Raw genomic sequence first — 24656 nt, 5'->3', positions numbered from 1 at the left:
GGCCCCAGCCCAGAACTTCTGGATCAAACTCTGGGGGCCCAGTGCTCAGAGTTTGAACAGGCTCTCCAGGGGATTCCAGTGCACACTAGAACTGAGAATCCCTTAGCGAACACACAGCCCATTTCTTGTCTCTAACTGGGGGAAGCCCAGCCAAGCTGGGCTGTGATGCTTGCAGACCGTATGTTCAGAAAATAGCAGCAGCACGTCAAGGATCCATGCCATGATAAAATAATGCCGCTGCTCAATAGAGCAGTATTACTTTATGTTGTTTTATGAAGCACTAGCTCCCTCCCTTATTTAAAGTTCTCCAAACGAATAGGCCATTTTGGGAAGGGAATATACTGATTCTCACAAGATCTTGCACGACGACGTATTTACAAAAGCCTAAGACAACGAAAATAAGGGGCTTGTCTGACTCCTTAAACACCTCTTACAAACGCAGAACCAGCTGCTTCTAAGAGGCACTGAATACTAAGGGTCACTATCTGTCTGGAAACATAGGAAGGTTGTTCTTGGGACATGAGACCAGCCCGTCTACCGTCTGCAGAGGGGAAAGGGCCATCCCCAAAGGCTGCCCCTCTGTAAGCCAAGAGGCCCACATGCTTCTAGGAGACAGGCTCTGTGACCCCTCCGGACCCCGTCTAATGCTCCAGACATGCTCCTAATCCACCCACCCCGTGTAGGCTCACGGAGCTCCTGGGGAAGTGGGCCTGAGCCCATGACCATGGGGGGCTCACTCCCCTGCCTCCAACTCCAGCACCTGCTCACATAGCCCGTGTGACTCAGTGCTGGGAAGCACAGCTCAAGGGTGTGCTGGGTTCCAAGTCCTTCGCCACCTGGGACACAGACACCTGTCTATGCGGTTGGTTTTCCCAGCTTCAGTGCATTTTAGCTCAGTCATTTCCACTATTCCACTGCCCTCAGTCAGCATTGTCCTTTCTAGGGTTTCTTCTGTCTAATGGTGTGGTTACTGTGCCAGCCAGGTCTGCAAGCAACACAAACACCAACAGGGTGGAGAACCGAGGGGAGAGGCCTGCGACCCCCACTGGTCTGCAGGCAACACCGAGGCTCCTGTCATGAGCTCCGAGAGCCCCTCTCCTCCCTCACCGGCCCCCGCTTGTAACATGTTTGCAGGGTAATCATTGGATTGACTGCTGGGCTGTGCGCTCCAGGAGGGCAGGGACCTGGGCCGCATACACAGCACCCAGCAGGCTGTGGCACACAGTAGGTGCTCAATAAATGGGCTTGCAAGACAGCAAGTCCCCAAATAAAGAGAGGCAGAACACAGGGAAACATGGAAGAAAAAATAATTATATTTTTAAGGAAGGAAAACCGCAAAAAAAAAAAAAAAAACCCAGAAAGAATAAACTTGGGGTTACAATTACCTACATGCTAATAAATCCACATGACTGTCCTCTAACCTATAATTCTCCGAGCCAAAGCAGGATGTCATGCAAGACAGACAGTGGCTGAAATTCATGTCCCCTGTAACACCATCAGTCCTGGCTTTCCTGTCTAGTCAACTTGTTTCGGATGACAGTGATGTGAATTATATCTCAATTAAAAAAAAAAACAACAAATTCATCTAAAATGAATGGACAGAGTTTCCGTTTATATGACTCGTTCACGGTAGGCCTTTGCTGGCTCAGTTCTCAAGGCATCTGTCTGGAATCCTCTCCAGAGCTGTGCCAGCCACAACCCTCAATCACACAGGTGTGTTTATCTTTGGAGGAATTTTCCATCTCATTACCTCACTGATGAAAGGGAGGCAACATGACTATTTCCGGTCCTGGGGTATCTCTTGTGTGTTCCAATTCTTTGATGTCTATAGTAGTCACTAAACCCACAAGCTTCCTGGGTACTTGGGATGTGCCATTCCCCTGAACTATGGCCCCTGAACTCATTCAGGGTGAGCTCTTCAGACGTCTTAATTAAATCACCCACCCTTGGGGAGCCTGGGTGGCTCAGTCAGTTAAGTGTCCGACTTCCGCTCAGGTCATGATCTCGCGGTCCGTGGGTTCGAGCCCCACGTCGGGCCCTGTGCTGACAGCTTGGAGCCTGGAGCCTGCTTCGGATTCTGTGTCTCCCTCTGTCTCTTCCCTCCCCTGCTCACACTCTGTCTCTCTCTCAAAAAATGAGTAAATATTGGAGTGCCTGGATGGCTCAGTCGGTTAAATGTCCGACTTCAGCTCAGGTCATGATCTCGCGGTCTGTGGGTTCGAGCCCCACGTCGGGCCCTGTGCTGACAGCTCGGAGCCTGGAGCCTGCTTCGGATTCTGTGCCTCCTTCTCTCTCTGCCCTCTCCTGCTCATGCTCTGTCTCTGTCCCTCTCTCTCTCAAAATTAGATAAACATAAAAACATTTTTTTAAAAAATAATCCACCCTTAACCATGTTCACTACCCTCCCTGGTTGGGGCTCAGCCCTCAGGCCCCGCCCTGCATCCTATGCAGAAGGGGTTGGTTTCTCAGCTTCTGTGGTCTGAGGGCAGAGAGCCACACAGTGGCTTCTGACCAGATCCACTGCTCTGAGGTGAGGCAGTCTCTTTGAGGACCCCATCTATGCCACAAAAACCCAAATTTCTTGGATACTGAAGCATCTATGCACCCCGCATCACAGAGTGACCCTCCAATCTAGGGGAGGCACCTGCGCAGACACACATCAAAGCCCTCGGATGGACGGGTGACACTCCTGTGCCCAAGATCTTAACATCCTGTGCTCTGACCATGAAACATGGGTAAATGTTTTTAAAAAAGGATAATAACAGTAATAATTCTTAGGAGGACTGGTGCTGCATGAAGAATGCTCATCACATAAAATGCATCCCAGGTCCACGGCCGTCTAGAACTTCCAGAACAAATGCACATCCGTTAAGTAGTTTTACCCTCACAGCACAGACAGAAAGGCCTCAAGGGCTCTGATGGAGAAACTGAGCCCCAAGGGGGGACAGTGGCCTGCCAAGGCTGCCCGGCACTCAGTGGCAGGCCGAGGGCAAGACTCACTCCCATGTGAGGTTCACAGCTCCTGACGTTCTGAAAACAAAGGGACGGACACACACCCAAGAGGACTGAAAACAGCATCTCGCAAAGATATTTGCACTCCTGTGCTCATAGCAGCTTTACTAACAGTAGCCAAGGCAAGGAAGCAGTAAGTGCCCATCAGTAGGTGAATGGAGATAAACATTCAACAGACGTGAACACCCATGCAGTGGACTACTCTTCAGCCTTAAAAAAGGAAGGAAATTCGGACACTGGCTACAACAAGGACGAGCCTTGAGGACGTCATGGCTAAGTGAAATAAGCCGGTCACAAAGGGACAAATATGGTAGGATTCCACTTCCTGGAAGTCTCTAGAGAAGTCAGATCCACAGAGACAGAAAGGAGGATGGTGGGTGCCAGGGACTGAGGGAGGCGGGAGGGATGGGGAGTTGGTGTTGAATGAAAACAGAGTCTCAACTTGGGAAGATGAAAAAAGTTCCAGAGCCGGATGGTCGTGATGGTTGCACGACAACACGTGTGTACTCCATGCCACTGAACACTTAAAAAGCATCAAAATGGGAAATTTTATGCCATGTGTATTTTACCACAATAATAAAAAGGGGAGCCTCTGCCGTGATTCCCCCGCAGAGTCAGCGACCCACCTGTAATCTTTCCTTGTCTGATTTTCTGCACCTTATAGCGAATGGAGGTCCCCACCATCAGGTAGACATCGTACGCTGGGTTCAGGAGGATGTTCTCCAAAATCAGCAGCCTGACCTCCGCAGGGTGCACGTGCTTGGAAGACGGAGGAGGGCAGGGAAGGTGAGGTGAGGTTGGGGAACGGAGAGCAGTGTGGGCAAGAGAAAGAGAATCTAGAACTTTTCAGGATGCTCGTGTGCGGACCAAGAAGTTAGGGAGACAGAAACAAGGCAATGCTCCCAAGCCCCACACCTTCAGTCCCCCGAAACCCCAGGGGAACCGGTGTGAACAGCAGGCATGTATTCAGTGGCCATTGCCACACGGACCAGCAAGTCGCCTCACATTACGCACACTGTAGCTCTGGGTACAATCTTAATTAAATGGAAAGAAAAGTGAGGAGTGAGATCCACGGACACTGTGGCCAACAGGAGCTCGGGGGCTCCCCCCGCAAAAACCCAAAGGCCAGGGAGGTTGGGAGGCCACTGGCAAACCTGAAAAGGGGCAGAGATGCATGTCCCTGATGAGTGCTCGGCCCATCCTGCCCACCTCTCACCCCACGCTGCGACCTCCTCACCAGGAAAAGGCACGAGAGACTTGAAACGGGAGAAAGACCCCATCTCGAGTCCAGCGCACCCCTCCGGTTACCAGTCTGCGGGGGCCCGCACCTTCCACTGCCTTTGATCTGCTGGCAACTCTTCCAGTCGGAGAAAACTTGGCAAAGGAAACAATTCTCATCCACAGAAATGCAAATACATTGTCTCAGGTGGAGATGTGGCTGATTTTCATCCCGTGGATTTTTTTTTTTATGTGTATTTATTGATTTTGAGAGAGAGACAGAGACAGAGCGTGAGCCAGGGAGGGGCAGAGAGAGAGGCAGACACAGAATCCCAAGCAGGCTCCAGGCTCTGAGCTGTCAGCACAGAGCCTGACGCGAGGCTCGAACCCACAAACCGCGAGATCATGACCTGAGCCCAAGTCGGACACTTAACCGACTGAGCCACCCAGGCGCCCCATCGTCCCGTGGATATCGTGGATATTGACAAGTTCTGCTTCCATTTCTAAATTCTTGGGATTCTCCTTTGACCCATTTGTAACATCTTACAGGTTTCGTCACTTAATGCTAGCTTAAATAGTATCTTTGACTCATCAAAAAAGAAAAAAAAAAAAAAAAAACAGGCCTTGGGCTGGGCTTGGTGGCGGTACTTTCTAGCACGACAGGCAGAGAAGTCACTTACAGACAGCAGGCAGGACAAGGGTGCCTTTCCAGCTCAGCAGTGGGGTGGGCTGGGCCGGGGCTCCGAGAAACGGAGGCAAACTGTCTCCAAATACTAATTGCAGGGTGCTACAGGATAACGCCTGGGATATGGCATGTCCCGTGCTTCTAAACCTCCCCAGGACCCCCAGCCTACTGGCTAAACCATGAAAAAGAGTGAATCAGGAGGAGTTCTCTCACCTGCCGCTTTAGAAAGTAAAGAAAGACATGGGGTGGGGTGGGGTGGGGTGGGGAGCCCTCCACAGATGGGACCACCAGTCCCGGGGCTCAAAGTGGGACCCAAGAAGAAACAGCATGGGGGACACCAGGAAGCCCCCAGTCTTTTCAGAGCCCCAAATTCTTGGACGCATCCCTCTACTGGGACAGGTGGGTATTTGTTGAAAATCTGCTAGTTAATGAAAATCCTGCCGCTCCTGGTCTCCCTCAAAACTGACAATGGACCAGGGCGCCTGGTGGCTCAGTCGGTTAAGCGTCCGACTCTTGGTTTTGGCTCAGGTCACGATCTCACAGTTCACGGGTTCGAGTCCCGCGTCAGGCTCTGTGCTGACAGTGCAGAGCCTGCTTGGGATTCTCTGCCTTCTTTCTGTTCCCCTCCCCCACTCGTGCTGTCTCTGTCTCTCTCAAAATAAATAAATAAACTTAAAAAAAAAAATGACAACGGCCCAACTACTTTGTGACTCTGGGGATGGTGTACTCCAGTTCCCCCAACTACCTCTCTCAAAAGCTGTGGCCCCCAAAAAACCAGACCAAAGAAACAGAAATATAGAACTACAGCCTGAAGTTCCCATGGCACCAACGATGAAGCCTTCACAGTAGAGCAACTCATTCCCACTCCTAAATGTGTGCATGGGTGTGAGCGGCATGGCCGGCCTGGTGTCCCCCCAGGAAGCCCGGCACCTCCCCAGCCCCAGGGCCCCACCTTGTAGACGGCCTCCTGGATGCACGCCTTGAGCTTGGAGCTTCCAGTCTTCATCCCGGACACCAGGATGGTGTCCCCCTGCTTGGCCACTTTCTCCATCTCGGAGATGTAGGAAGGAGGGATGTATGTGGACTCCAGGAATGTGAGGATTCTGGAAAGGGAATGTGTCATCAGACCTGGTATGTGGAACCAAAGACCCTAACATATTCACCATCTATCGGCGCCTCTAAGAGGGCCAGGAGCTAACAGGGAGTGGCGTTGCTTAGAAATGTGTCCCCGAACCTCCTACATCGGAACTGCCAACCTCCTTGGAAAAAAATGCAGACTCTTGGCCCCTGGCCCAGGTCTTTGTCTACACGAAGCCTGGCGATCTGCCTTGTGTCAAAATGTGCATGTGGTTATGGGAAACACCAAATTAGGAGGACCGCCTGCTTAGTCGAAATGCTTCTCTCACAGATGTGGCAGGTGAGGTCCATGGAAACTGACAAGCGGGCCCACGACCACAGAGCCAGCCGGGGTGGTGCCAGCCAAGCCACCAGCCTCCCAGGGCTCCCTGCTCCATTCTATCCACCCCTCTGGGCCAGCTCCTATCGCTGGGAAATGATTCTCAATGACCCCCCCCTCAGGTGTCAGGACGAGGGGATCACACCCATCTTATTGTTCTGGGGGTTGGGCTGTGGGGAGAAGCCCCAGGTCAGGAGAGAAGTCAGGATGCGGTGACCCTCCCTGCAGTGTAGGCTGGAAGCAGGGCTTGAGGGACCCTTTCCATACAGTCTCTCTCTTGCAGCCTGTGATCTACAAGTCAGCCTGCCTTTCCACTTGAACAAGAGCATCCCCTGGAAATGCTTTCATTCTCCCAAGACCCACCGGGCGCTGCACTACACTGTGATGTATTTCCTTGCCTGGTTTCACTAGGTGTCACATCCTAAATTAAAAAAAAATTTTTTTTAATGTTTATTTTTGAGAGAGAGAGACAGAGAGAGACAGAGAGAGACAGAGCATGAGCGAGGGAGGGGCAGAGAGAGAGGGAGACACAGACCTCGACACAGGCTCCAGGCTCTGAGCGGTCAGCACAAAGCCGGACGCGGGGCTCAAACTCACGGACTGTGAGATCGTGACCTGAGCTGAAGTCGGACGCTCAACCGACTGAGTCACCCAGGCACCCCACATCCTGAATGTAATGAAAACCCAGGACACTCTGGTCACAACGTGCCTGGAAGTTCGGGGGGCTTGATGGGAAATGCACCTGGCGGCACAGAACGGGGCAGGGAACCAGTGTTCTCTGAGCATCTGGGGCGTCAGGCCCAGAGAGGGGCTCTGAATACCAGTCAGCATGCTAACCCACAGAGCTGCCGCGGCACAGATGGGTTGCGTTCCTTGACTAAGGCCACAGGCAGGAAGTGACCGGGCCAGGATTCGGGCCAGGACTGGAATCCAGGTCTCTTTGATGCACAGCCCATGTGCCCGGCTTTATGAGACACCAGAAATTCCAGAGCTCATTCAGAAGACAGAGCCTGAGGGCCCCATTTCCCAAAAGACCTCAGACCCAAGAGGGAAGCCCAGCTTGCACAGCGTCAGGGCAGGAGGATGTGTGCCATGGGGACAAGCGTGAGCAAAGCCAAGATGTTCCCTAAAGCCCAGAGCTGCACTTTTAAAAGTATAAAGCAAAGACCAGACCCTTAACTCCCCACAAAATACTAACTGCAAAGTGGTAAGAAAGTGACTTCACAGTGGGGCAGCCAGGCAGACACCATCTCGCCCAAATGACGACAGGGAACATCGTTGGTGACAGACCCACAAAGTCATGACAAGATGCACTCGGGAGAATACAGAATCTCGCCTCGGTGACATTCCCGCCCAAGACGCAAAGCTCTGAGTCTAACCAGGAGGGAATATCAGATAATCCCGAAATGAGGGACATTCTGCAAAATAACTGGACTATAATCTTCACAAGCACCAAGGTCCCAAAAGCCAAACAAAGACCAAGAAACTGTCCTGGGCTGATAGAAACTAAGAGACCGGACAGTATACAGCAGGTGGCTCTGGCTGGGGTCTTTGCTTCACACGAAGGATAGAATTGGGATAGACCGCCAAGGTTTGACCGGCATCCGATGCCTGCAGACGGTGTCAATCTCCTCACTTTGATGACCATCCTGTAGATGCGCAGGAAAATGTCCTTAGCGGTTGTCAGTGCACGGTCCATAATTAGGGACATGAGGTCGACAACTTGCTCTCAAATGGCTCAGGGCCACCACTCTGTGTACCGTACTTGCAACTTTTCCGTAGGCTGAAAATAACGGCAAGTTTTTGTTTTCTTTTTTAATTAAGTCTTCCTCAGAGCTCGAGAGCATGACGCTAAGTGACACACGTCAGCCAGAGAAATACAAATACCGTATGACTTCACTCATATGTGGAATTTAAGAAACAACCAAGGAAGGGAAAAAGAAGAGGGAGACAGAGGCAAAGCAGGAAACAGACTCCTGACTACACAGAACAAACCGATGGTTACCAGAGGGGAGGTGGGTGCGGGGGGACGGGTGAAACAGGTGATGGGGATTCAGGAAGCCACTTGTCATGAGGAGCACCGGGCGAGGCACGGAAGCGCTGAATCGCTACATGTGCACCCGACACTAACACAACGTTGTACGTTAACTGTGCCGGAATCAAAATAAAACAAAGTAAAAAAAAAACAAAGGTTATAACTGGCTAGTCACAATAAAAAATTAAGTCTTCCCCCCCCCCAAGAGGGACTTTGAAATTTTACTTAATAAGGCATGAGGCAAAGCAGTATATAGTAGGGGATATGAACCCCAACTCTGGGTCTGCACCACCACCTCTCTGGCCAACAGGACTTCCTGGTCCACACCTGCTCTGTCCAATGGGTAGGAGCCACTAGCCGCATAGCTAACAAGCGCTTGAAACACAGCTAGTACAGCTGAGGAGCGAGAGTTTTCATTTTATGAATCTAAATTTAAAGAGCCAGGGTTGGCTTGGGTTAGCGGCTACCATATTGGATAGTGCAGATGTGCGTAGATCCGAGTGCAAATTCTAGGTCCAGCCACTTATCAACCAGACAAGTGGCTTACACCTTTGTTTCTAGGTCTGAAGAATCGCAAAAAAACAGTGGGATGTGAGCCCACGTGGCTGGTGGGGGGACTGAGTGAGGCGGGATCCTGAACGAGCCCATCGCATAAGGAGCCCGTCTGCATCCCCCAGCGCTGAGGGACGCAGCCTCTTGCGCCTGTGAAGGGCTGGCTGTCACTGCCGGAATGTCCTCCTGGCCGAAAACTGTCTCCCCTTTAACGTATCCCCATGGGAGGGCTGCCCTCTGAGGCCATGTGCCACCGTTCCCTGCGCCCCGTGACAGCCTTCCATTACCTGGGACAAGTTTTCTGTTTCACAGCCGGGCACCCCAGCCCCCTCGACCACTTCCCACGGAGAGCGCCCCAGCAGGCTGCAGAGGCTGTAAGCTTCTGGCACGGCTGTGTGAGCCGAAACGCCCTGCCTCAGTCAGTCATGGGGAATGCTGGCCAGCATCCCGGGAACTTTCCTGGGCTCCTTGCTGAAGGTGGGATGGTGACGGCGACGATAAAGCCCCCAGCTGCATGCAGCCAACCGACGGCCCCCCTCCTGCTTCCCTGCAAAGGTGGGGCGCCTCTTACCGCAGGGCGTTGTGGGAGTCTGAGAACCCATTGGCCTCCGTGTCCTTCACGATTGTCCAGTCAAAGACGAGCCCAGCGAGGGTGCTGAACGTGTTCCCTGTAAGAGCAGGTGGTGGGGGAGCAAAAAATGCATCAGACCTAACTCCCTGCTGCCAGGGGAAGGGGCAAAGGCACTCAGCACCACCCTTCTGCAAAGCAGGCGTCACACCTCCATTTCAGGAAAGGGAAACTGAGGCATAAAGGGCCAGGGTCGTGTGACTGTGAGGGACTAAGCTGGGATGTGAACCAAATCTGTCTCAGGTGAGCATCTGTGTTCTTCCCACTGTACCTCCAGCCTCTGACTGCTCACGACAGGCGCGGTGAAGTGCGTGACACCATCACCCCTCACGTCTGGAAGCACTTTACAGTTTAGACGCAGCCTCTGAGACCTGAGCCATTGGTTCCTCCTCACCCTCCCTCTGCGGGGAAAGAAGCTGGGGATGAGGGGCAGCGTCTGGTCTCTCCACCTAGGCGCTGAGACTCCCAGGGTCCCAGCATGGAGGAGGTGGCAAGCCACCCAGCTGGCCCGAGCTCTGAAGTGCCAGCTTGCTGCCTGTGAGCCTTCTGATAGGACGTCAGGACGATTGGAGCCCAGCCAGAGCGACCAGGCGATGGTTTTTGGAGACAGGACCCAGTGTGGGTCCTAACACGCCATAAAGACCTTCTTAGTCTAAGTACAAGATCTGGTCCCGCCTGGAAACCCCGCAACAGGGCAGAGGGTGGAAACTGGTCACTCTGAGGCCTGATCTCCTAGGAGCTGTGGCTTTGCTGTTACCCAGTCAATGCTTCTTTTGCATTTTTGAGGTATTTCCCACCGTTCCAAGTTAAGAAATGCAACCTATAAAACCAACTTCCGTGTTCTCTTGAAGAGTCTGCAGATCCAGCCTCCTGGGCCCTCGTCCCTCTGGTGACCAACCAGTGGCTGGCCCAGCCTCACTAGAAGGGATCACAGTCTCCGGTTTGCCACACTCCCCACCATGCTCTGTTGTCCCACCCCCACTCTGTAGTCCTCATCTACATTCCCTGTCTTGCCAGCTCCCAAATAGAACATCGGAGGTCTAGGAAAGCTCTTTCTACAGAGCAAAGGGTAAGGCATTTAGAGTCAGAGGGGTCCCGCCCCTCCCCACCCATGTGATTTTAGAAGCCAGATGAAACAGTGCTCAGCAAAAGCTCCAGAAAATGGGGCCGCCTTTGCCATCACTTTTAGGGCAACACAGAGGTACTCTGTGACCCAGCAATTCCACCCCTGGGTATACACACTCAGGGGAAACGAGAAACTATGTCCACATAAAGACTTGCACACGAATGGCCCCAGCAGTATTATTCACAACAGCCAAAAAGTGGAAACAACCTGAATGTCCATCAACAAATGAATGGATAAACAAACGTGGTCCATTCATACAGCAGGATATTATTCACCCATAAAAAGGAAGGAAATCCATGCAACTACATAGATAAACATTATGCTAAGAAGTCAGACACAAAAGGCCATACATCGTACGATTCTATTTATACGAAATGTTCACAACAGAGAAATCTATACACGGAAAACAGCGGCTGCCAGGGGCTGGAGAGAGGAAAGAATGGGAAGCAACCGTTCTTGGGTCCTGGGTTTCATTTCTGTAGTGACGAAAATGTTCTAAAATTAGCGAGTGGGGACGGTTGCACAACTCTGTGAATATATTAAAAGCATATAAAATGAACTGGATGAGTTTAAATTTAAATGGATGAATTTCATGGTATTGGAATCTCAAAAATAAATAAATCTTTTTTTTGTTTTAAGCAACATAAGACAGGAAATAAAACGGAGTGGGCTAGAGCAGGGCTTGGCAAACTATGGCACACTGTCAGTTTTTGTAAATAAAGCTTTATTAGAACACAGCCCGCGAAGCATCCTCTATGACTGCTTCAGAACGACGGCTTGGTCAAACATCACGTCCCTAAGAAACTGTCCTGACTTCTGTCCCCCACGCACCAGCCTCCAACCTTCCCTGGGGTCGGTTCCCCCAGCTGTGCAGCACTTTCACACCTGTATCCAAGGTGATGAGAAGCGGCACCTGCTGAGATGCATGTGCCCCTCCCCCCTCCCCCACAGCCTGAGCTGCGGGGGCAGAAGCACCTGGCAGGACGCCCAGCAGATGGAAACGCTCAGCCACCGGCTCACTGAGAACCACTACCTGCTGCCCGGCACTAAGCCCCGCACACACTTCCCACCAAATCCTTGCAACCCCCCCGATAAACACCACTATCTCAGTTTCACAGACCAGACAACAGCTCGGAGAAGTGTGGCGGCTTACCTGATAAATAAATAGGAACAAGGGAACTGTCAGATGCTCTAGAGCAGTGATTTCACCCCCAGGGGGCATTTGGCAATGGCTGGAGATACTTTTGGTTATGAAGCTTTGGGGAGTTCTCCTTCCCTCTGGTGGGTGGAGGCCAGGGATGCTCCTGAACTTCCTACGACGTACTGGAGCCCCGACCACAAATCATTATCTAGCCCCAAGTGTAGATAGTACCCGGGCTGGGAAATCCCAATCTAGAGAATTCTTTGTTTTGTTTTGTTTTTTTTAAAAGCAGAGGCAGCTGAGATGGTCAGGGAAGATTTCAAAGGCAAGGTGTGCCAAGGTCTGGGCTGAAGTTTTTTGGGAGATCCCTCGGCCTGAAAGACATCTATTGCCTGACTTAGTTTCTCCAACAGGAATCTCAACTGGCAGGTTTCCCTCTGCTCCTCGGCCACAAGGTCGGGCTGCAGCCAACACAGCCCACCTGGTACCAAGAACAGATCTTCTAAGAATCCCAGGACAATCCAGTATCAGACTCCAGTGACACAAAGTGAAGGATGGTGCAGAGGCCGGCACAGGGACGTTTCCTGGCGTGCACACACGCACGCACACACACACACGTGCGCCCCACAGTCTGGACCAGGAAGCCAACTCCAGCCCTCAAAGCCAGGCAGGGAGAACACAGCCACTGTTTAGAGCGTACTGACCCCGTGACCCTCTCCCACCGTCCCACAGCTCCACGACGCCGGACATCAGCTTCCCAAAGACGAGTCCCAAAGAGAGTCCCCCTCCAGGAAACGCCAAAGCTCTCATCTCACAGGCACTGCTGCAGAGGCTGGGGTGTGCCAGGCACAGCCATGGCCCTGCTGCCCCCGAGCGCCTGGGGGCCACTCAGAGCGATCCCGACCTCTTCGGTGCCTTCCCAGCGCCAGCTTCACCATCCTGGCTGGGGCAGCCCTCCCTGGGGGACAGCAGGGTCAGACGAGAGGGGACAGAGAAGCAGGGGCACCTCCTCACCTTCGGAGTCCAGGGCCTGGATCTTCAGTTCCAGGGGCGAGTCCTCCAGGTACAGCTCGCGGGTGGTGGAGACGATCTGAATGCCGTGGATGAGGTCGACGATGGCATCGCAGCGCAGGACCTGGCCCGTGGCTGGAGGGACGGGAACGGACCGGTCAGCACAGAAGGCGGCGCCCTGACCGCCAGGGTCTCGCCGGTCAGGTGCTCTTGCATTTTGGCAAAGGTGAGAGCAATCAACAAAACCAGCACCCCGAAATGGGGCCGGGAGAACCACACTAACCCTCAGAAGCCAAGCCGCTGACCAGCACACGGGCCTCCTAAAAGGCAGCACGGACCCGTGCACAGAAAGGGCTCAGAGACATTTCGGGTGCCCATCTCGTACTCCTCCAACGTGAGCACCAGCATTTAAAGCGGTGTGCGAGAAAACTCCTCCGAGAAAATCTAGTTTTATTCAGGGTGTGACCACTAAGTTAAATGACCAGGGTACATTATGAGGAGTTAGCATCCAGAAAGCTGAGGCTGTTCTGAATGCTCGTCCCCACGCTGAAATCAGGAACTGCGCCCTGAGTCTGTCTGTGCATTTACACGGGTGCTTTTACACAGACTATCAACTGCACTATCGAATACATGGGTTATGTGAGCAAGCACACAGACTTTTTTACGTGCCCCATAAAGAAGATACACAAATGGCATTGCCTGGAGAATTCTCCAGTGTAAAAATCACAGCATGTGACACAAAATCATTCTGACCATTCTCCAGGCACCATATAAAACCCTTTGTGCGCTGTTAATGGTACCTTGTTAGAAAGCAGTCATCAAAATCCTTACAGATAATTCATATGTAAAACTGGGACTCTATCCTTGGTAGTAAATAACTTAAAACAACCCAAAAGTGGGGCGCCTGGGCAACTCAGTTGGTTAAGCATCTGACTCTTGATCTCAACTCAGGTCTTGATCTCAGAGTCTTAAGTTCAAGCCCTGCATTGGGCTCCATGCTGGGCATGGAGCCTATTTAAAACAAATTTTTTTCTTAATTGTTCTCTGTATAAATATAACACTGAAACAAGCAGCTGAAAACAATCTAAATGTCCAATATAAGAGGATCCTTACAGGACAACCCCCCGTGGGAAGTGTTATTCAGCTGTTAAAAATGACTATCAAAATGAAAACTTTTCATATCACGTTAAATGGAAGAAAGCATGACAGAAAATAGCATTGTCTTCTAAGCATTTTACAACTATGATGTGGTCGATTAAGTATGGGGCAGTAAGAGAATCACAAAAAGAATCACAACAATTTTCTTCGTTTTGATTCAACCCCCATTGAAGAGTTATTTGGGTAACAAATAATAATTTAGAAAGGAAAGCCAGGGGCGCCTGGATGGCTCAGTTGGTCAAGCATCTGACTTCGGCTCAGGTCATGATCTCACAGTCCGTGAGTTTGAGCCCCACGTCGGGCTCTGTGCTGACAGCTCAGAGCCTGGAGCCTGCTTCGGATTCTGTCTCCCTCTCTCTCTGCCCATCCCTGGCTCATGCTCTGTCTCTCTCTGTCTCAAAAATAAATAAAAACATTAAAAAAAAAATTTTTTTTTAAAGAAAGGAAAGCCAGCCTCCCTCCGTGAGGGGGGAAACAGGACACAGCGCCAGGGGGAGGGACGGGGGGCGGGGGGGGGGGTGTTGCCTGCATGGCCTCTCCTCCTGCCTGAGCATCCTCTGACCCAACAAAAGAGAGAGGAAGCGCTGCCACAGGCCCGGGCAGGCTGTGTGGCCGAGGTCTCAGTGGGGTGCTTCCCGCCTCTTGTCCCGCCACGGGTCCCAGGGCACTGAGCTCTTACTGATGTCCTCGGCGAAGATGATGCTGGTCAGGCGGGCGGGCTGGGACAGGCGGGCCTGCACCACTGCCTTCTGGGAGCACTGCGCTTCGTCCACGCCCAGCGGCTCTATACTGGCCACCTCCGGCCGGGTCGATGACCTACAGCAGGAAGATGAGACTTCACTCTCTGGGGTGGGGCTACCCCGAGAGGCACAGCTGGGACCAGAAGCCAGAGCTGCAGGTCCCCATCCGGGGCCCCGTCCCAGATGCCAACACAGAGTAGAGGTGGGCGGTGTCCAGGGGGTTTCACACCCAGGGGAGAAAGGGGGCCCGGCTGAGGCCCCTCTAATGCAAGCATGACCACCAAAGGACATGGGACCTCCCCTCCCGAACACACACACACTGAGCAAATCAAACAGGGGACCAAACACACGGGAACACCTTACAAGCCTTATAAGACTTCTCTATGGAACAAGAAATAATTCTCAGGGCGCCTGGGTGGCTCAGTTGGTTAAGCATCTGACTTCAGCTCAAGTCATGATCTTGTGGTTCATGAGTTTGAGCCCCACGTCGGGGTCTGTGCTGACAGCTCAGAGCTCACTTCAGATCCTCTGTCCCCCTCTCTCTTTGCCCTCTCACTCTCTTTCTCTCTCTCTCCCTCCCTCTCAAAAATAAACACTAAGAGGGCCACCTAGGTGGCTCAGTCAGTTAAGCGTCCGAGTTCGACTCAGGTCATGATCTCACAGTTCGTGAGTTTGAGCCCCGCATCAGGCTCTGTGCTGACAGCTCGGAGCCTGGAACCTGCTTCGGATTCTGTGTCTCTCTCTGTGTGTCCCTCTCCCGCTCACGCTCTGTCTTTCTCTCTCTCTCTCTCTCAAAAATAAATAAACATTAAAAAATTAAAATAAATAAATAAATAAACATTGGGGGGGGAAAGGAAATAATTCTCTATCAGTGGGAAAACTGCCTTTGCTGTCAGGTGAGGAGGAAACACCATGGATCTGTGCTGACCTCTGGGCCGGGCCTGGCACAGAGCAGCCAAGCATTAGCCACCCCCCAACAGGTCCTACGAAACCTGGAGACCACCAGCTGTGAAAACAACCACAATCGTAAAGTCCCAGTGCACACAGAGGTGCCATTAGGGGAAAGACGAGAAGAAAGGCAGATAAGCTCAAATAAACCAGCAAAATCTAGGAGATGGCTTCCCATGGAGAGACGGGGCCCCACGACAGGATGAAGGGACGGTGTGATTGGGGGAGTGACCCAAGGCCGGTGCCACGGCTCCCCACCTATGACAGGCTGACGACAGTTCCTGGGCCAAGGTGGGATGAGAAGTAGTGGGGGTGAGCAGAGAGGAGACTCCACAGAAAGTGCTGGGTGAGCATGTGCCATTACAGCTCTCTGCAGACAGGGTGCTCATGGAAGCTTCCAGGGAAGGCGTCTCGGTGAAGACCACACAAAGATCGGGGGGTTCGGGAAAGGCCCGGAGGTGGGCAGCAGCCAGGAGGGCTCCAGGAACAGAAAAACTAGTGTGATCTGAGGCCTGGGACGCCATTCCAGGAGACCAGAGGCGTTGGCCAAAGCCTGTGCTCCTAACCACCACCCCAAGCCGCTAATGGCCTTTCTTGAGCAGTTTTCAAAATCTGGAGTCGCATCATCAGGAAAACATAAATCAGAGCCACAATGAGATTATCACCTCACGCCCGCTAGAATGGCTATTATCAAAAAGACAAGGCGAGGATGTGGGGAAAAGGGAGCCTTCATGCACCATCGGTGGGAATACAAATTGGGGCAGCCACCGTGGAAAACCGTATGGAGTTTCCTCGAGAAAACTAAAAACACAAGTCCCGTAGGATTCATCAATTCCACTTCTGGGAATATAACCAGAGGAAATGAAATCACTGACTTGAGAAGCTATCTGCACGTGAGTACTGCAGCACTATTCACAGCAGCCAACACACTGGAACAACCTCAGTGACCATCAGTGGTCAAGTGGATAAAGAACATGTGGAACACACACACACACACACACACACACACACACACACCCTCCCCCCCCACACACACACACACGAATATTACTGAGCCATAAAACAGAAGGAAACCCTGCCATTGGGTGACAACATGGATGGACCTTCAGGGTGTTATGCTAAGTGGAGTAAGTCAGAAAGAGAAAGACAAATATTGTATGATTTCACTTACACGTGGATTCTAAAAGCAACCAAACTCACAGAAACAGAGAATACACTGGTGGTTGCCAGAGGCAGGGGGATGGAGGAAATGGGTGAAGGGAATCAAGAGGTACAAACTTCTGGCTATAAAATAAATAAATCCTGGTGATGCAAGGTACAGCATGGTTACTACAGTTAACAATCCTGTATTGCACGTTTGAAAGTTGCTAAGGGAATAGATTTCAAAAGTTGTCAACACAAGAAGGAAATTGTAACTATGTATGGTGATGGATGTTCGCTAGATGTACTGCGGTGATCATTTGGCAACATACACCTGTATCAACTCATTCTGTTGTCCACCTTAAACTAATACAATGTTCTGTGTCAAATATAGCTCAATAAAACCGGGAAAAAAATCTTTGAAGGAGATGGTAGGGGTTGAGGTCAAAGAGATGGCAGGAACTGAGGTCAGGGAGGCTCGGGGGGCCACAAGTAAAGAGCTCAGATTTATTCTGGGAGCCATGACAAGCCAGCAGGGGATCGTCAGCAGGTGCACGATCTCCTCCGATTCACTCTGCAGAGCAGAGAACAAGGTGTTGCGCTCAGGGAGCGTGCAGGACCCAGGGGAGGGGTGCCCACCCAGCACTGTCCTAGGAGCTGCACTCTGCACAGAGCAGGTTCTACCAGTCTTAGCTCCCCTCCCAGCCCTTGGCTTAAACTCACTGGAACTCCATTGATCTGGGGTATTCAGAAAGAAACTTGTAAGAAACCAAAATTGCCTGAGGCTAAAAAGCAATGGTGTGAAACCACAGCCCAAAAGACATCTATCTCCACTTGTCACCGAGTGCCTCTCCCGGGGCCAGGCAGGCACAGTGGCACCTCCACACACACCTAGGGATGCTTGTGTGGCACAGACATCACGAGCCCACGCTGAGCTGCTGGCAGGATGCCTGGAGATGGACCAACACCGCCACCGGAAGTACTCAGAACACAAACCTCACCTACCGTCAAGGGAGGGAATCCAAGCCCCCGAGGACACAGAATCCGAAGCAGGCTCCAGGCTCTGAGCTGTCAGCAAAGAGCCTGATGCGGGGCTCGAACCCACAAACTGTGAGATCGTGACCTGAGCCGAAACCGAGAGTCAGACGCTTAACCGACTGAGCCACCCGGGCGCCCTAATAGACTGTTTAGAGCAGTTTTAAGTTTGCACACAACTGAGTGCTAAGTGTGGAAAGTTCCATACTCTCTACCCCCGCACACGCACTGCCTCCCCCGCTGTCAACACCCCTGGACAGAAGGCACACTTGTGACAACTGGGGCGCCTACACGGACACAGCATCATTACCCAGAGCCCATCGTTTGCGGGGGGTTCACTCCTGGGGTTGTACAGTCTGTGTATGAGGACACGTATCCACCATCTGTAACATCACACGGAGCAGTCGACTGCCCTAAAAATGCTGTGCTCGGCCGATTCATGCCTATGTTTTGAAGTTCCTATTAAAAAGCCCTATTCAAGCAACGGGTGAATTAACCTTAATTATACCTATGATGTAACCCAACATACCCCAGGCCTCATCATTCCAACATGCAGACCAGCTGCATCCCAAGCTGCCACTGTCACACGAGGTGAGTGGTGAAGGCATGCAACGGCCAGCTCAGAGGACTGAGAGCCAGGCAGGCAAACACTACTCCCAGCTCACCACTTGTCCTGGGGATATCCTCTAATCCCCCCCCAAGGACCAGCTCTGGAGTTGGTGGGTGCTGAGAGCTCTTGCCCCTCTTGAGAAAGTTCCCCGTCTTCACACTTAGGGCTGATACAAGGGCACGAAGTGCAGCCTCCAGATAAGAAAAGCAGCGTGCCTGGCCTCCAGCTGCCTGGAAGGAGGTGCCCACCCCACCCACCCTCGGGCCTGCAGTGAGCGGGCTGTCCAGGGTCCCAGCCAGAAGACAGCGCGATCCGCGCAGGCAAGGGAGAGCAGCCTCCAGCGCGGGCATGTGGTGGGATGTGAGCCCTGCACCTGCTCGCCTCGGCTAAGCTGGGACAATGGGAGCCAGGCTCCCTCCTCACGGAGCAGCTGGGAGGGCCAGAAGGCACCTCATAAAGTGACAAAGAACATCAACAGATGTGGCAGACAGCCAGGATTGGGACAGACCGCACCACGTTCCCCTGCCCGCCCATTTAACCTGCGAATCTTCTCTCAGCACCAGGGGGCTGCATGTGAAGCTGGTAAGGCTCACGCCACCCCCCTACAAGAGGGCTTAAGACAGTCATTCCAGTGGTGTTTCTGTTACCAGCAAAAGGGTTCTTTTCAGTTATCTGAGTCTTTCTGGGGCGTCCTGAGGCCTGCCTGCTTCAGCCATACTTTTCTTTTTTTTTAAAGTTTATTTATTTTGAGAGAGACAGAGAGAGAGCACAAGTCGGGTAGGGGCAGAGAGAATCGCAAGTAGGCTCTGCACTGTCAGTGTAGAGCCTGATGCGGGGCTCGAACTCACGAACTGTGAGATCGTGACCTGAGCCGAAGTCAGATGCTTAACCCACTGAGCCACCACCCAGGTGCCCCTCAGCTATACTTTTATGAGGCACAAAGGAATTATGTGCCCCTGTCATGGTGAAGTCCAAGTGGATTCTGGATGAAACAGCACACTCAAAGTGTTGGGAATTACAAAGGGAAAGGTACCCTCAGGACTCGAGCTCCGAACAGAGACTGCCAGGGGTAAGGGGTGAAACATGGGGTGGCGGCAAAGGGAACTTGAGCTTTACTGGCAGTGTTGGATTTCTCACCCAAAAGAAACAGACTGGAAACAAATACATAAATTGTAACCCATGGCTAATTCCAATGGTAACATTGTGGGTATGCATTATGTTATTCTTCGTTATTTTCTATACTATCTCAGCTTTGTTCTTTCTTCATTTTGAGGGAGAGAGACAGAGAGTGAGCGCACATGCAAGAGGGAGGGGCAGAGAGGGAGACAGAGAGAATCCCAAGCAAGATCCGCACCGTCAGCACAGAGCCTGACGCGGGGCTCAAACCCACAAACATGAGATCACGACCTGAGCCAAAATCAAGAGTCAGACACTCAGCCAACCGAGCCACCAATGTGCCCCAGAACTATTTCAGCTTTGAAATGCACATACTTCCCCCTAACACTGGACGCAACTTAGAAAACTACTGCTGTGCCCTCTTTGTACAGGGAAGCACACTGAGGCTCAGAAAGACAAGGGGACCTAGTTAAAGGTCATGCCAGGGCCAGGATACACATGATCAAGGCTGGGTCTGGGTGTGTTTTGCTACTCGAGTCCCCTCCCAACTACACAGAAGGGCTGTGTCTGCATCTCACAGCTCTCTAGGGTGGGCTCATAAAACCCCACAGATGCCCTGGAGACTCAGGCTGGCTCCTCCCAGGGCTGGGAATGGAAGAGTTGGCCACACATATGCAATTCTGGAATGTTTCTGCGTCTAGGATCCAGCAAGAGAAGACTCGCTTTTCCAAAGGGGGAGGACGGGCAATTCTGGAGACACAGTGGCTAATCACGCCGAGGCAGGCAGACAGAGACAGGGAGTGCCAGAGGAGATAACAGAGGTGATGATGGGAAGGCGTACCTCACATCCGGCTAGTGCTGAGACATCCAGGGACCATGTTTCGATTAAAGTATAAAAGCGGTGGGCACCTGGTTGGCTTAGTTGGAAGAGCATATGACTCTTGATCTCAGGGTCGTGAGTTCGAGTCCCATGTTGGGTATAGAGATTACTTACATAAAACTTAAAAAAAAAGGGGGGGGGGATGCCTGGGTGGCTCAGTCGGTTAAGCGTCCAACTTCGGCCCAGGTCATGATTTCACAGTTCATGAGTTCGAGCCCCACGTTGGGCTCTGTGCTGTCAGCTCGGAGCCTGGAGCCTGCTTCGGATTCTGTGTCTCCCTCTGTCTCTCTCTCTGCCCCTCCCCAGCTCATGCTCACACTCTGTCTCTGTCAAAAAAATAAACTTAAAAAAATTTTTTTAAAAATGTGTATGTGTGCGTGTGTGTGTGTGTGTGTGCGCGCGCGCGCGTGCTGGGGGAATATGGTAATTAATCTTAGGGGTCAGCTTGACTGTGCCACGAGGTTAACTGGGCAAACATTATTCTGGGTGTTTCTGCAAGGGTATTTTTGGATGAGATTAACATTTACACCAGTAGACCGAGTAAAGCAGATTGCCCTAATATCGGTGGGCCTTACCCAATCAGTTGAAGGCTTGGAGAGCCCAAAAGGGCCGATCCTCCTCCAAGAAAAAAAGAATTTCTCTTGCTGACTGCCTCTGAATTGGGACATTGGCTTATTCTTGCCTTCAGACTCAAACTGAAACATCAGCTTTTCTTGGGTCTCCAGTCTGCCAGCCTTTGGATGGGAATTACATCATTGGCTTCCCTGGGTCTCCAGCTCGCCAACTCACCCTGCAGATCTTGGGACTTGTGAACCTCCATAATCATATGGGCCAATTCCTTGTAATAAATCCCTTCGTATATAATAAAATTATATGCTATTGGTCCTGTTTCTCTAGAGAATCCTTACTAACACAGGGAGGGGCTAGAAGATAAGAAAGGGGATTGTGCACCACATGTTAAACCAGGGTTGAATACTTACATCCATCAGATTACTTATCCTCCAGCTGGCCTTCTGGGAAAACAAAACTGAGGCCCAGAGAGGTCAAGTAATTTTCCCCAAGCCCCACAGCTGTCAGTGGCAGGGCCAGGGATCACAGCAAGGTCTGTGCAGCTCCAGGTCAGATACTTCTCCCTCTTCATAAGTATTTTCACCGGGGTATGATACACACAACAGCAAAGAGGAGTCATTTACAGACGAACTATTTTTTAAATGAACTCTTTATGTATTTCAATTCTTATTCTTTCACTTTATTTTTTAAAAATTTTTAAAAGGTTTATTTGTTTTGAGAGAGAGAGAGAGAGAGAGAGAGAGAGAGAGAGAGAATCCCAGGCAGGCCCCACAATGCCAGCACGGAGCCTGATGCAGGGCTTGAACTCGCGAAGCACGAGATCATGACCTGAGTGGAGGTTGGATGCTTAACCGACTGAGCCACCTAGGTGCCCCTCAATTGTTATTCTTTCATGGTAAAGTGTGTTACGAAAAACAAATGTATCAAACTCATGAGTTCATAAATGTTTATACTAAAGACAGTATCAATTTCCCAAAAAAGTGAGTCATTTTGTAGGAAACAGTAAGCAAATTCCAATGCAGGTCATGAGTAAGACAAAGCCAAACTTTGACAGTGGCCCAAAGCGTCTGCAGCTTCACGGCGTGGGAGACAAGGGGCAGAGGGAGAGCGACCTGGTCCCACCACGCCAGCTACACCTTCTCTCTGGCACTACTCTATCAGCTGCCATTTCCCCATGCTTCCAGAAAAACAAGGACAGAGCAGCCTCACGCACTGACGTCAGGGGCTCTGGAGACCAGCAAGTCCCCTCTCTGGTTGGGCAGGTCCCACGGTGAGGAGCGGAGGAGGCGATGAAAGATGTGTCCCATGCCACAAGACCGAACGTGGCAGCCGCACACATCCCAGGCAACAGTGCACGGGATCCTCGGGACAGACCCCGGGGGACGGGGCTCAGAGACAGACAAGCACTAACAGCCTAGGAGGCAGGTCCGCGTGCAGCCCAGACAGCTGAGACGCCCTCTAGGCAACCTGCCACCCACGGAAGCCAGCTCTCTGCGGCCACAGCCCAATTCATTTGCACATATGAATGAATGAATGAATTTGCACAGCCCAATTCATTTGCACATAACACCGTGTTCCACCAAAGAGACAAGTCCTGGCTCCTACGGCTTTTCTGCTGAAGAGCCTTCCTCTGACCCCAGTTTAAATTAACTGTCAGTCCACTGACAGGATTCATGATGCCCCAGCTCGCACGTGCACGGTCCTTCCATACATCTCAGCCGGTGGTTGGTGGGCCCCGTCTTCCCACTGACCGGCATGCCCCAGGGCGCACAGGACAGGCTCCCAGGGCTCCCCCGGGCCCCTGGCGCAGCGTGGTAAGCAGCACTTGGTGATGGTGACAGGCCTCCCTCTGTTCTCTGTTGGTCTCTGCTACAAGGTGTCGTCCTAAGACAGCAGGGTGCTGCCACTCACCTGCTGTGTGGCCTTAACCAAACAATCTAATCTCTCCAGGCCTCTGTCTCTTCATTTGCACAGTGGAATAAAAATAGTTCCTGCCACAAAGGATCGGGGTGGATTAGATGGGATAGAAGATATAAAGCTCTCATTATGGGCCTTGAACATAGCAAGCTCTCAAGTTCAGGAAACACAAGGTTCTCAAATGAGAGGCCTTTCGTGCAGTGCTGACCATGAGAACTTAGCTTTTTAAGGGAAGGAAGACAATGCAGGTCCTTCTAGATCATGACCATTTATGCCTCACCGTGTCCATCCCTTTCCCTGAGCGAAGCCGGACCCTGGTCCCTGTTGTCAGGCCCCCATAGCAGCTTCATCAGGGACCCCCACCGTCAACGGTGGAGCCAAGGCAGGGTAACTGGCCCAAAACCACACCGCCAGCAAGATCCCGACCCATCAGACTTCAAGTCTAGCCTCTGCCCGGAATTCCCTCCCACCCTCCCCCCCAGCTTTCATACCTCCATTCCTTTGCTTCTGCCGTTCCTGCCACCTCACATGCCCTTCCTTCTCCCAGCTCTCAGGCTACCGGCCTTCATGGCTTCGTGGCTCGCGGTAAATGGCAGCTCTTGCACGGCCCCATCCCCAAGCCTCCTCACCCCCTCCTCTCAGCCCCCACAGCCCCACTGGTCCTCATGCATTCATGCACCGAATCCACATTTGCTGGGTTATATGCTGTACTCCAGGTTATCTGCTGCTCTAAGTGCTGGGGATACACCAAGGGACAAGATATGCATTAATCCCCATCTTCATGGAGCTTACATTTCAGTGCGAAGAATAAAAACAAGTAAGTGAATACAGGATCTTACACAATAGGGCTGTGGACAAACATAAAGCAGGGACGGGAAAGGTTGCGATTTTTGGGAGGATGGTCAAAGGAAGCCTTAACAGAGAGGGTGACACGAGCACAGACTGAAATGTCTCTGAAGGAGAGGCAGACGTTGGCCCTTTGAATATCTGAGGGAAGAGCATTCAAGGCAAACAGCTCAGCAAGCACAGATGTCTCCAGGCAGCGGCTTGGCAATGACCTTTTCCTGTCCAACTTCCCTCAGAGACAATGTGAAGACCGAGTCCGAGGCTTGTGGACTCCTTGGGGACTTCTTGCCCCCAATACCTTTAGCACAAGACTCTGGTACAAGGTTTGGCAGGTGCCCTGTATCAGGTTATACATTCTCTTCTATGCCTAGTTTACTACAAATGTTGAACCGTGAATGGGTGTTGAATGCACTGCACCTATGGAGACAATTATATGGCTTTTCTTCTTCATTCCATTGATACGGTGACTTACCGTGACTGTGAATGTTAAACCAACCTTGCATTTCTGGGATTTATCCCAGTGGGTCATGGTGACTCATCATCCTTTTTATAGTTTTCTGGATCTGACTTGCTACTATTCCGTTAAAGAATTTGTGCTTTTCTCCTGTGGATTTCTTATTCTTGTAATGTTTTTGTCTGGTTGGCAATAAGTGGAATGTTGACCTCATAAAAATGACCTAGGGTATCATCACTCCTTTTTCTTTCTTGACTTTATACAAAACATGTACTATCCATCCCTTAAGTGTTTTGTGGGATTTACACACAGGCCATCTGGGCTTGGAATTTTCTTTCTTTCTTTCTTTCTTTCTTTCTTTCTTTCTTTCTTTCTTTC

The 24656-nt window shown here is 51.6% G+C and overlaps 1 protein-coding gene across 4 annotated transcripts in view; it reads right to left on the bottom strand.

Moving 5' to 3' along the window:
• Positions 1-24656, bottom strand: part of LOC125929671 (nuclear pore membrane glycoprotein 210-like) — a 65765-nt gene that overhangs the window by 31448 nt on the left and 9661 nt on the right. For 3 of the 4 annotated variants that reach the window (XM_049641079.1, XM_049641081.1, XM_049641078.1), the window contains exons 2-6: positions 14702-14838; positions 12868-12999; positions 9530-9626; positions 5868-6018; positions 3639-3771 (exon numbers count right to left, since the gene is read on the bottom strand). In XM_049641079.1, the coding sequence (XP_049497036.1) occupies positions 3639-3771; positions 5868-6018; positions 9530-9626; positions 12868-12999; positions 14702-14838 (650 nt within the window). Of the gene's footprint in view, positions 1-3638; positions 3772-5867; positions 6019-9529; positions 9627-12867; positions 13000-14701; positions 14839-18195; positions 23450-24656 lie in introns of those variants that run through there. The other variant, XM_049641080.1, reaches the window with a different exon arrangement.

The sequence above is a fragment of the Panthera uncia genome, chromosome A2 (genome assembly GCF_023721935.1).
Source record: "Panthera uncia isolate 11264 chromosome A2, Puncia_PCG_1.0, whole genome shotgun sequence".
Classification (NCBI taxonomy): Eukaryota; Metazoa; Chordata; class Mammalia; order Carnivora; family Felidae; genus Panthera; species Panthera uncia.
Note: the sequence above shows the minus strand (reverse complement) of the source record. Positions and strands in the feature narration are given on the sequence as shown.